General features: G+C 35.5%; 2 protein-coding genes across 2 annotated transcripts; one reads left to right on the top strand and one right to left on the bottom strand.

Moving 5' to 3' along the window:
• Positions 1 to 11,340: 11,340 nt before the first annotated feature.
• Positions 11,341 to 12,014, bottom strand: LOC129725570 (uncharacterized). The gene is made up of 2 exons (XM_055681563.1): positions 11,773 to 12,014; positions 11,341 to 11,711 (listed from the first exon to the last, which is right to left on the bottom strand). The coding sequence occupies exons 1-2, from the start codon at positions 11,996 to 11,998 to the stop codon at positions 11,464 to 11,466; spliced, it is 474 nt and encodes a 157-aa protein (XP_055537538.1). The 5' UTR covers positions 11,999 to 12,014; the 3' UTR covers positions 11,341 to 11,463.
• A 269-nt stretch (positions 12,015 to 12,283) lies between these two features.
• Positions 12,284 to 13,154, top strand: LOC129723107 (uncharacterized). The gene is made up of 2 exons (XM_055677078.1): positions 12,284 to 12,512; positions 12,571 to 13,154. The coding sequence occupies exons 1-2, from the start codon at positions 12,299 to 12,301 to the stop codon at positions 12,828 to 12,830; spliced, it is 474 nt and encodes a 157-aa protein (XP_055533053.1). The 5' UTR covers positions 12,284 to 12,298; the 3' UTR covers positions 12,831 to 13,154.
• The last annotated feature ends 303 nt before the right edge of the window (positions 13,155 to 13,457 follow it).

Below are 13,457 nucleotides of genomic sequence, written 5' to 3'. Positions count from 1 at the left end.
AATTACAGTAAAATTCAATAGGGTGTTATGAGGCAGCTAGACCTTTCATTTGACACTAATTCTGTGAAAATCGGTTCAACATTCTCTGAGAAAAGTGAGTGAGTTTGAGTAGTCTTCGGAATATTTTTTTCTTTTCATAGCTGGATTTCACATTTTCAAACACAACAGGCAAAGTAAATGTCCGATTGCAGAAAAAATCAATAGGGTATCATGGGGCAACTGTACCTTCCATATGACAATGATTTTATGAAAATCGGTCTGGCCATCTCTGAGAAACATGAGTGAGATTCAATAGTCTCCAACGCTTCTGTCCAAAGCTTCTGAACAACAAGTCTAACCTTTATAAAATTCAAAAGTTAAGGGTTTTTTGGGTAGCCCGTATATTTAAAACCAATTTTGTTCAAATGTCTCTGAGAAATATGAGTAAGACTAAATAGTCTCCATAACACATTTCTTACCATAACTTGTAAACCACATAAAATTCGAATGTTAAGGGGTTTTCTTGGTAGCTAGTTAATTTGGAACCAATTTTGTTAAAATCGGTTGTGTAGTTTCTGAGATAATGAGCTTTCGTTATTTCCACATTTTGATACATAACATATAAACTAAAAATCCGATTACAATATAATTTAATTGGGTCTTATGGGGCAACTAGACCTTTCATTTGAAAATATTTTTTTTGAAAATCGGTCCAGTCATATCTGAGAAAATCGAGTGAGGCTGAAAATTTGCACATACACACACATGCAGCAAATGCTCAGCCCATGGAATTGAGTCGAGTGATACATGCCATTCGACCGTTTGGAGCACTTTTATACCTTCGGTTTTGCCAGTGATAGTTATACCTTTCTTGAAGAAAGGCAAGAACTAGTGAATGATATAAACTCATCGGTAAACATTTATATTTATAACTTTTGGACCACATGTTTATTCTTTGTTAAAATCATCGATGGTTTTGAAGACAGCATGTTCATTTGATACCTGTTTTGTTCCAATCGGTTGTGTAGTTTCTGAGATAATGAAGTTTCGTGATTTTAACTTTTCGTTACATAAAAGACAACGTTACAGTCCGATTACAATAATATTTAATAGGGTATTATGAGACAACTAGACCTTTCATTTGCAACTTATTTCGTAAAAATCGATCCAGCCATCTCTGATAAAAGTGGGTGAGTTCAAGTAGTCTCAGGATAATGTTTCTTTTCATAGCTTGATTTCACATTTTTATACATAACGAACAAAGTTAAAGACCAATTACAAAAAAACTCAATAGGGTCTTATGGGGCAACTAGACCTTCCATATAACACTAATTTTGTGAAAATCGGTCTTGCCATCTCTGAGAAAAGTGAAAGAGATTAAACAGCTTTCGAAACACGTTTCATTGCATAACATTTGAACTACATGTTCAAACACTGAAAATTTACAAATGGGTCAAAAAACAAGCCCGTTCTTCTGATACCAATTTTGTTCAAATCGGTTGTGTAGTTACTGAAATATTGAAGTTTTGTGATTTTCACATTTTGATACATAACCTCGAAACTAAAAATCCGATTACGATAAAATTCAATAGGGTTCTATGGGGCAACTGGACCTTTCATTTGCAATTACTTTCATGAAAATCGGTCCAGCCATCTCTGAGAAAATCGAGTGAGATTGGGAGACCGTTACATACATACACACACACACACACACATACACACACACATACACAAACACACATACAGAAAATGCTCAGCTCGTCGAACTAAGTCGATTGATATACGAGATTCGACCCTCTGGAGCACTTTTATATCTTTGATTTTCCCAGTGATTGCTATACCTTTCTAGGAGAAAGGCAAAAATTATCATTCTGTCATATCAAGAATATTACAGGCTTTGTTATTCTTAACAAGTTCTGATATATTTGTGTTACCCGTTTGTTTTAATCGTTTGATCGGGTATAGAAACATCTATGAAAAGTTTCAACCAAATCAAAAATGACAATCAAAAAAAGATTAAAACTGGAGCATTTTTCGTGGAACTGCTCTTTAGTAAAATAGGCAATGTATGTAATTTTCACAAGGATGCAAAAAATGAACAAGGACAGAAGGTGTAACTTAGCCTCAGGCTTAGGGTGTGCTTGGATTGCATCATTGCGGGCACGCGAGGGGTCGAATTATAATCAAGTTGGCTATGAATTTTACCCACTTTACAATACAAAAAACTGTTCCAAAAAATCATTTCATAAACTAGAATATGTTGTTCTCTAATCAACGAAATATCAATGACTAAAATTTGTTCAGTGTTCAACAAAGTAAGCATTTGAAATCTTTCATGCTGCCGTTTCACTCTATTCTCGTTGTTTTTAAATTGACGTAACTGCACGTCAAAAAAGAACAAAAAATTTAAAACTAGAACAGTTTGTTTGATTGGTACATTTTCTCCGGTAAAGTTTTCTGTTCAGCAAAAACAGCTATAAAAATATTTTTATCATTAATAGGCACTTGACTCAGAAAAAACTCCTAGAGTAATGAAACTTGTTGAGCCGAATACCTATTAATGATAGAAAAAAATTCAGGGCCAAAAGATTGGTTTGATCGCCACACATAAAAATAAAAAAAACTGAATATTACACGTCACGTAAAATATTTTCTCATTTAAATTTTAGTTGCTTCTGGCGTAAACCACGATTTTATTAGAAAATTATGTGCAATATCATTCAAAATTGCATGGAATATTATAGAATTTCTATCATAAGCGATGGAGGCAATTCTTTACATGCGATACGACATAAAGTCCTCTTACAATGAAGATTCCGCGCCTACTCGCCCAGATGTTGGCAGTACCCTCTCAGAATCCAATGAAACTTTTTGAATGTGTGGGCCTAGACCCCAATCAACTGCGCATATTTTGAGGATGAGTTTTAGAAACGAGTCTGAACTTCTATAAACAAATATGAAAAAAAATTGAATTTGAGATCTGGAACCAAAAATAAATTATATAAAACCAGAAAGTGATCAGACATCTCAGATTTTTCTCAAATAATTTTTAAGATAAACAATTAAATTGACAAAAACTTTAAACAAACCAAAGTGATGTTGATGTCTCGAAAGTAAAGGTTTTTCTAAAAGTTGGAAATAGCCTACTTTCTCAAACAATTTGTTAACCTGTTGTTAACACCTAATACAAACTAATGTCTTGGAAGAAAACATGCTGGTAAAGGCAATGCAGTACTGGTGGAGCAGAGCACCGTTGGTCTATCATTGCCGCGGTACACGATTCCTATTCGTGTGCAATCAACGAAAAACTGCACCTCTGCTGATGATGATCAACAGTTTATCTCATGAACTAGTTAGAAACATTAGAAACTTGAATTACTCAAAAAGAATTGATAATTTTTGCAACGATTATAAGTAATAAGTTATTTTTATTTCTTTCATTAAATAATCGTAACCGGTATAATATCGAAAGAGCAAAATCCTGAAAATACAAATTTATAGCAGAGTAATGTTGATGTTTGAGAACTTTTTGTCCGTTTACTAAGATTTATTCAAAATCTTTCTTTACATTTCAACGTAGTTAGATGATATTTTCTTATTTTTAACTTATCAAAATGATATACATATATTAGCGGTCTTCGTAATACAGTCAATGTAATTATTACCGAATGAAATGTCAAGCAAGATATGAATCATTTTAAACTTCGACTTCGTTGTAATTGTTGATTGCTACTATTTTTCTGGAACTTGTTGATAATTTGGTTTGACATATCTTCTAATGTTTCCCTATTGATGAGCCTATGTAACGGCTTCGAATTTATTGTCAGAGCAAGAATCGTATAATGAATTTGATTTAATCAGAGTTAAATAATACAAAACTATTCATAATGATAACGTAAGTATTGTTTGAAAGCTTTTGTTAGGCTTTGGTTTTTAAGAAAAAAGAATTAATTCTGATTTAGACGCATGACGACAAATTCTTGATGCTTATTCAACAACAACAATACGCTTGTGGGGTGTCAAATAAAAGTTACTTGAACAAACAAAAATATTACAGGCACAATATCGCCTAGTGTAAACGAATTCTTTCGAGTGTTGTTAAATATACAGTCAGTTTTTTTACGCGTTTTTCATTTCCGCGTTTTGCCTTTCTCCTAGAAGGGTATAGCAATCACTTGCAAAACCGAAAGTATAAAAGTGTTCCAAAGGGCCGAATGACATATATCACACGACTCAGCTCGACGAGCTGAGCATTTTCTGTATGTGTGTGTGTGTGTATGTGTGTGTGTGTGTATGTGTGTGTGTATGTGCATTTTTAATTCTCACTCACTTTTCTCAGAGATGGCTGGACCAATTTTCATGAAAGTAATTGCAAATGAAAGGTCTTGTTGCCCCATAAGACCCTATTGAATTTCATTGTAATCGGATTTTTAATTTAGAGGTAATGTTTAAAAATGTGAAAATCATGAAACATCAATATCTCAGAAACTACACAACCGATTTTAACAAAATCTGTCTTAAAAAAACTGGCTACATAGAAAACCCTTAAGTTTTGAATTTCATAAAGATTGAACTTGTGATTCAAAAGTTATGACAAGAAACGTGTTTTGAAGACTACTTAATCTCACTCATGTTTCTCAGAGATGGCTGGACCGATATTCATAAAATCAGTGTCAAATGGAAGGTCTTGTTGCCCCATAAGACCCTATTGATTTGTTTTGCAATCGGATTATTACTTTGCCTGTTATGTTTAAAAATGTGAAATCTAGCTTTGAAAAGGAACATATTTCGAAGACTACTTGAACTCACTCACTTTTCTCAGAGATGGCTGACCCGATTTCCACAAAATTAGTGTCAATTGAAAGGTCTAGCTGCCTCATAACACCCTATTGAATTTTACTGTAATCGAACTGTAACTTCATTTGTAATGTGCCGACTTGTAAAAATCACGAAACTTCATTATCTCAGAAACTACACAACCGATTTGATTATTATTATCAGATAAGCGGGCTAGCTAAGGGTTAACTGATGAATTATGATTGAACACGTGGTTTCAAAGTTTGGCTGCCCTACACGTTCCCATTTCATTTGATTATAATCGAACTTAAGCAACCGTTATGTATTAAATTTTCAATAAAACAACGATAGTGTATTATCTCAAAGATTACATGACTTATTTGAACATAACTAGTGTCATACGAACGAGTCATCTCTCAAACTTACAAATAACAAACTTCATAACAATTTAATATGCGGTTCAAAAGTTATGGGAAGAAGAGAAATTCAAAGACTATTTAAAACTATATCTGCTTTGATCGATATATGTGGCCTCAACATAATTTAAATGTGGTGTCGTACTATTTGAACGTTCCAAGTTCATTGATTCCTTGCGGTTTGTTTGAAGTCTGCAAATGCACGACGAATCGGCCATAGGATATGATCAAAGTCAAATAACAAATCGTTTGAAATGATTGGTTTTATCGAAATGACAACATCCTCGTCTTTTGGCTTCTGTACATCGCACAGTGCGTTGAGCCATAGACAAAAATCGTTTTTCTTTCTTTTTATTTGGATGCACCAAGTACCCAGAAGTGTTCACAGATATCTCTTGGGTTGTGAACAAGTATTGGTGAGCTTTGGGAAGCATCACAAATACTAATACAGGCATAGCAAGCGTTAGCGTCCAGAGCAATCAAAAGTTTCACATTTCGTGCTAAATTGTCGCGCGTTTTCTAAACGTTGGTAAAACTTAATTACTTCGTGTATTCCAATAACATGAAATGGAAAATAACAATCAAGGTAAGTGCAATATATTTCATTGATAGAGAGACTTGGTTTCGATTGCGTGTATGATTAATCGGTATGATGAGTTGGTGAAGGTATTAATCCTTAAAAAAACGCGAACTCAAACTTTCGTTAGCGTTTTAAGAAAACTGGTTTAACTGCAATGCAAGCAAAAGAACATCATGTTCATTTCAATATTGTCTCTACCAGAAGACACAGTTGAGCATGTTTATGAAAATTTGCACAAGTTTTCTGCTGTATATTGTCCGAAATTAAACTCGAAATGGGAGTAATGCAATTGAATAAAAAAGTATTTTATGAAAGAGCATGAAATTTTGTTGGAGTCACCGCTTGCTCTTCCTCGATTCGGTGAGAATAATTATGAATACAACCACATTTCTTCTCGTGAGCGTCCTCAGAAACTTCTTGAAAGCTGCTCAACCAGAATTAAAAAACGGCGAGTTGCAGAGCTCGTTGAAAATAACTCCCCAAAAGAATTAGTATTTGCTTCTACCGTTTCGAACAACTATTCCAATTCGTCTAAAGATGACCCAAAACTTGACTAGATAATATAATATGCATCATGAAGAATTTTAAATTGTTTGTTACTCTGGTAATTAAATATACAAAAAATAATAAAAATTATACGTAAAAAAATACCTAAAAAAATTTTTTTATCGTTATAATTGCGCATAAGTCACTTTTGTAATTATGTAAAAGTAAGTAAAACATAGAAACCGCAGTTTTCGTTACAATGTACAACTTTTACAAAGAGATTAATGGTTTCTGGTATAGGATGAGTGCGTTGGCGTTTGGGACAGTTTTGTGATTTAGTGAATAACATAAGACTTTTATGCATTTAGTAGCTCTGAAAGTAACGAACAACTTTTCTTGTTACATTAACATGTTTTATCGACAAAATTGTGTAGTTTTGATTTTTGTCCCGTCTTACCCTACATTCAACGCCTTGTGCATCGCCTTAATTCTGAATATATATTCATATTGGGTGGTATTCTGTCATTATCAGCAGACTTTCTGGCATCAATCTGACACCGGAAATACCCATATTAGGAGGTATTTTTGGTTGTTTTCCAGAAACTAAAAGTGGTCGTCTTCAAATTCAAAATAGTGTCCAGGGTCAATGTTTGGTTTCTATGCATCATCACGTTTACGGAAATATCCATATTGAGTATTATTCAGTCATTTCCGACTGTTGCCTATAAGTTGCCATTTAGCAATTCAAAATGGTGCCTGAGGTCAATTGTTAGCTCCTTGCATCATTCTGGTTCCAGAGATACTTATATTGGATAGTATTTGTTTATTTTAGGCTGTTTTTCACAAACCGGTAGTCGCCATATTGGATTTCAAAATGGTAATTAGATACTGGTTTTTCAGAAGCCGAAAGTCGTCATTTTGGACTTTAAAATTGCTTATGAAATCAATTTCTGTCATCTGGGCGTAATTATGGTTCCGAAAACATTCATATTGAATGGTATTTGGTCATTTCCGGATGTTTGCCAGACACCGAAAGTCACCATCTTAAAATTCAAGATTGTGTCTGTGATCAATTTTTAGCTTCTGTGCATCTTTCTGGTTCCATAAATACTCATATTTAATGGGAATCGTCCATTTCAGGCTGTTTTCCAGAAACCGGAAGTTGCCATCTTACAATTCAAAATGTTGTCTGAAGTCGATTTGTGGCTCCAGTGCATCATTACGGTTCCGGAAATACCCATATTGGGTGGTATTTGGTCATTTGCCGCTGTTTTTCTGACACCGGAAGTCGCCATTTTGGATTTCATAATGGCATTTGGAGACAATTTCTGGATTTTGAACGGCATACTGGTTAAAGAAAAACTCATATTGAGTGGTATTTGGTCATTTTCTGCTGTTTTCAGAAACCGGAAGTCGCCATCTTTAAAATTAAAATGCTATCTGTGGTCGCTTTTAGCTCCTGTGTATTATTCTAGATCCGGATATTATTATATTGGGTGGAAATCGGCCATTTTCGGCTGTTTTCCAGAAACCGGAAGTTGCCATCTTACAATCCAAAATGTTGTCTGAGGTCGATTATGGAACATATTTGTTACCACTAAAAACATTCACCTGCCAATATGGTTCCATTTAGTTGATTAGTTCGCGAGATGTGCAAAAATTTGTGAAGAAACATGTACTTCCAGAAGAGGGAGGGGCGTCAAACCATTATGGACATATTTGATACCTCTAAAAACATTCACATACCAAATTTGGTTGTATTTTTTTGATTGGTTCTTGAGCTGTGTGAAATTTGTGTTTCATTTTCATGGGATCCCTCCCTTATAGAAGAGGGAGTCGGGTTTCAAACCATTATGTACATATTTGTACATGTATTACCACTAAAAACATTTACCTGCCAAATTTTGTTCCATTTGGTTGATTAGTTCTCGAGATGTGCACAAATTTGTGTTTCATCCAACTATTATGGACATATTAGTTACCCCTTAAAACATCCACATGCCAAATTCGGTTTCATTTGCTTGGTTTGTTCTTGAGTTGTGCAGAAATTTATGTTTCATTTGTATTGGACCCCTCCCTTCCAGAAGAGGGAGGGGTCTCAAACTATCATAGTAACCTTTATCGGCACCAAAAACCCCTACATACAAATTTTCACGTCGATCGGTTCGGTAGTTTTCGGGCCTATATGGATCAGCGGACAGACAGACTTGACTGCATTTTTATATGTAAAGATTACAACACAGACTAACAGACATAACACTTCGAACAAATTTTCAATAAAATCATCGTTTGGATGATTCCAGTACTTTACGTTAGTAACACTAGCACCATCTGCTGTTGTGTTCGCGCTGCGTCATGTATTTCGACATCAGCGCCAGCGTTACTGCATGTGTCAAATGGGGAACTACAAAATATGTATGAGATTGCATGACAGCGCCCCAGACGACGTTTTCGCGCGATGACTGTTATTCGATTGAAAATTTGAAATGAACGTTTTTTGTGGCGATGGAGCCAGGTTCCAGTGTTACGTCTGTTAGTCTGTGATTACAACATCAATATTTTAAAACCTAAAGAGTGAATATACATTTATTGGATTGAAGCGTTCATGTAAATCTATTTTTACAAATAAAAAATTGAATGAGAAAGGCTGGGTCTGACCGCTAGGTGGATAAATTTAGGTTTTTTGTTAATTTTTCACGTGGATTTTAAAATTAAATCGTTTTTTCCACGGATTTTTAAATTCAAGCGATACGGTGTTAATTCAAAAATCTTACGCGGGTTGGGAACCAAAAATGTCAAAGTATTTATTGAGTGAAAGACTTAGCCAAAAAAAACCTCTGCCCTCCGAAGGATCCGGAATAACCATAAAATAGAACAATTTTAAATACTGATCGTAGAGCGTCTCGGGTTTTGCCTTTCTCCTAGAAAGGTATAGCAATCACTGCAAAAACTAAAGGTATAAAAGAGCTCAAAAAGGACGAATGTCGTATATCACTCGACTCAGTTCGACGAGCTGAGCATTTTCTGTATGTGTGTGTGTGTATGTGTGTGTGTGTATGTGTGTGTGTATGTGTGTGTGTGTGTATGTGTGTGTGTAACGCTCTCCCAATCTCACTCGATTTTCTCAGAGATGGCTGAACCGATTTCAAAATTAATTAATTGCAAATGAAAAGTCTAGTTGCCCTGTAAGACCCTATCAAATTTTATTGTAATCGGATTTATAGTTTAGAGGTTATGTATCAAAATGTAAAAATCACGAAACATCAATATCTCAAAACTAGAAAACCGATTTGAACAAAATTAATTTGAAATGAACGAGCTACCTAAAAAACCCTTAACTTTTGAATTTTATGAAGGTTAGACTTGTTGTTCAGAAGTTATGGATAGAAACGTGTTCTGGAGACTATTTAATCTCACTCATGTTTCTCAGAGATGGCTGGACCGATTTTCATAAAATCAGTGTCATAAGGAAGGTCTAGTTGCCCCATAAGACCCTATTGATTTTTTTGCAAACGGATTATTACTTTGCCTGTTATGTTTAAAAATGTGAAATCCAGCTATGAAAAGTAACATATTCCGAAGACTACTTGGACTCACTCACTTTTCTCAGAGATGGTTGAACCGATTTCTACAAAATTAGTGTCAAATGAAAGGTCTAGCTGCCTCATAACATCCTATTGAATTTTGCTGTAATCGAACTGTAACTTCGTCTGTAATGTATCGAAATGTGAAAATCACGAAACTTCATTATCTTAGAAACTTCACAACCGATTTTAACAATATTGATATCAGATGAACGGGCTAGTTAAGGGTTAACTGATGAATTATGATTGAACACGTGGTTTCAAAGTTTGGCTGCCCTATACGGTCCCATTTCATTTGATTATAATCGAACTTAAGCCCGTTATGTAACCGTTATGTATTAAATTCTTAAAACAACGAAAGTCTATTATCTCAAGTATTACATGACTTATTTGAACATAACTAGTGTCATACAAACGAGTCATCTCTCAAACTTACAAATATCAAACTCCATAACAATTTGATATGTGGTTCAAAAGTTTTGGAAAGAAAAGAATTTCAACTATTCAAAACTATACCTGCTTTGATCAATATATATGGCCTCAACATGATTTAAACGTGGTATCGTACAATTTGAACGTTCCTGGTATCGCTCGTGATTAAATTGTTCGAAATTAGGAGTCATTTCTTTCATTTCGCTATTTCCTAAACACTAACATTACGTCAAATTTCATATTTTATACTTCAATTACATCATCAATATTTTAAAACCCAAAGAGTGAATATATGGATTTCAGCATTCACGTAAATTTTTTTTTACTAATAATAAGTTTGAATGAGAAAGACTGAGTCTGACCGCTAGGTGGATTAATTAAGGTTTTTTTATAAATCTTTTTTCGGTGGTTTACTTTATGCAGATTTCTTGCGAGGTGCGCATATTCCGAGTAAAAAAAAAGATTTTAAGGGAAGGCTAATAATAGAAATACGCAAGCCTTTGAAGAAACGAATGGATTACTCTGTACCCTTTGTATTTAAAAATCCCGCTAATTACAATGTTCAGTCCCTCGTCACCATTTCATACAATCCCTAGGGCTGTTACTGCCGTGAGATGACAAAGTGACGTAAGTGCCACTTTTTCGAATATGAGTTTTTCATGCCAATTTGTTCATTATTCGAAGACCTATCTTTTGGTATCTTCCTTTTCGTTGTTACTTATTCGTACGTTGCATAAAATCAAAAAAAAAACAAAGTGACGTTGGCACACATTTCCATACAAAAGTGACGAAGAATTCTTTCGTTTTTGGGCCGTACTGAAAAACTGATCACTTGGATCTACGTCACAATGTCATCTCACGGCAGTGTATACCTTGCAGTATTTTGTGAATTTGCTCAGAACAGACATTAAAAAGACATATGGTATTGTGAATCGTACGAAAGAAGTCGTAATAATCGTAAATTGAAATTCATCTAGATATTTGAGAGTGAAACGGAACTAGAAGTTGGATGACCACTCGAAGAACGCATACATATTAACATATGCTTGCTTGTTGGTGGAATAGTTTTCTTTCTTCAGAAATCGTAATCGGCTAACAGACATGTTAATAACACAAATTTAAGTTTGCGTTCAAACAAAGTTAAAGCGCATGTGAGTACTAAATAATTTTAAAATTGTCAACTAATTTATTACATATCTCTATCACTGGAAGCTTGATGCTGGGGCTGCAGAAACCGCCGTCCCCGATGTCTACGGATGAACTTTTTTCGTTTATTCTTTCGAACATTTTTCCAGCTGGAACCCATCGGGGATTGACCTGTTGCATTCTCTACGTCCCGTTTAAACCGTGACAAAATCGCTTCTCGAGTGGTGACTTCGAACTCCTCCAACTCTATGTGTTGTCCCGTCGATCGCAGCTCTTCCAAGCATTGTATATCTAAATAAGTAAATGTCTGAATTAATACTTATGACTGATTTTTTTTCCAATTTAAATTTACGTTTATCATCATCTGCTGCACAATCACAAATGCAGTCTTCTCCGGCGAAGATACCATCGCAACCACAGTAGTCACAAAGCAGCAAGCAGGATTCATTTTTCCGCAGATCATTAGTTTCAATTTCATCCAGCTGTTTAAGTATCGATTCCTGAAGCGTACTTCCTTGCGAATCGGTATAACCTATCACCAACAGCGCAGCACCCAAAGCAGACACAAGAAGTTTCATCCTGTCTCCGTTTGAATCTTTGTTCAGAATGTCGAACATCTAAAGCCAAAGCCGATCAGTTTATACCTAGGTAAAGTAACCAAAATTTCGCTGATTCGACAGTGTCTTGCAGTTGGAAAGGTCATCCTTGACGGAGGTCAAGTTAGTAGTCAAACTATAAAAAATGCTAACGCACGCATGCAACACTATGTTTGCAAACATGAACCTAGTGCTGATGATGCGTCTAAAGAACAACCGTCTATGTTATATAGCGCACCGTGATGATCGCAGTTCATTCAAAGCTACCGTACGCAAAGGACTATGAATAAACTACTGCCGCTAATCGTAGTGGCAGTCACGGCGGCCGGTTGGTTGCACGTCACCGCCGGTAGTTATACATTGGAATTGGATTCGGTGATGGAAAATCAGCTGAAAAATCTGACTTGTGTATCTTACTGCGACCACTGTGAATGCCTAGGCAAATTTAATCAGGAGAAAGATAAGTGCACCTGCAACTGCCCGGAAGGAGCTGGAGGTAGAGGCCCAGTTTATATTAGTGATGTGCAAAGCCTAATTTAACTTCTCGTTTTTAGATGACGAATGTATCGCCGAAGTGCTGGAAACCAAACGAATGATCGGTCTGAACTATACATTAGAGGTGAAGCATGCGGAACGGAGCCAGACCGTTGCACTCTCCAGAGTACGAAGGCAAGTTATAGGACGGGCGCGAAATCGTCGACAGCAAAGACCCAACAATCGTCGCAGACCGCGGCCCACAATCTCGCCTCGTCCGAATAGACGAAATAATCGTCGACGCACTACAATCACAACTGTTATACCACCGGCGACTTAGAACTGTTGATTACAGCCTCTATTTTAAACAAAATATTTTGGAAAAAAATATCGTGATACGTCTAAATTATCTTACCCAGCGCAATTTAGGATGAATAAAATTCAAAATTACTACCGAAAAATCAAAATAGCTAGTGATAAAAACAAATCTGAAAAAGAGTAGAAGCTTCGCCATCATCCGCAGTCAGTGATTTCATTCGTTTGTCTCATATTACAGTCAGAGCTGCCTTCTAGAAGGCATTCATCCCAACTCATTCAACTCATGAGAAAACCATGATACTGTGTACTACTGTTTCTCATAGGCTGCTAGAATCAATAAATAAAATAACATAATAGCATAAAAAAATCCTTTTCGAGTCGCTCGGGTACTGAATTCTGACTATCCTGCTTCATTATAAACTATGAATAATATCCAACAGCGACGATTCGTTAAACACTTAAAAACGAAATCTTCTAGTTGAAAGTTTCTCGGCTTATCGTGCTCGTTTTTTTTTCTCATCCAAACGCTCAACGTTTTTTGCTCCATCGAATTAATGGGTAACACTGCGAAAAAAACTCCGACATGCTGCTGATTATTACGTGATTAACCAGGAATATGAATACCGCTCAATTGCGGAACCGAAAATGG

This window comes from Wyeomyia smithii, chromosome 2 (assembly GCF_029784165.1).
Source record: "Wyeomyia smithii strain HCP4-BCI-WySm-NY-G18 chromosome 2, ASM2978416v1, whole genome shotgun sequence".
Taxonomy (NCBI): Eukaryota; Metazoa; Arthropoda; class Insecta; order Diptera; family Culicidae; genus Wyeomyia; species Wyeomyia smithii.
Note: the sequence above shows the minus strand (reverse complement) of the source record. Positions and strands in the feature narration are given on the sequence as shown.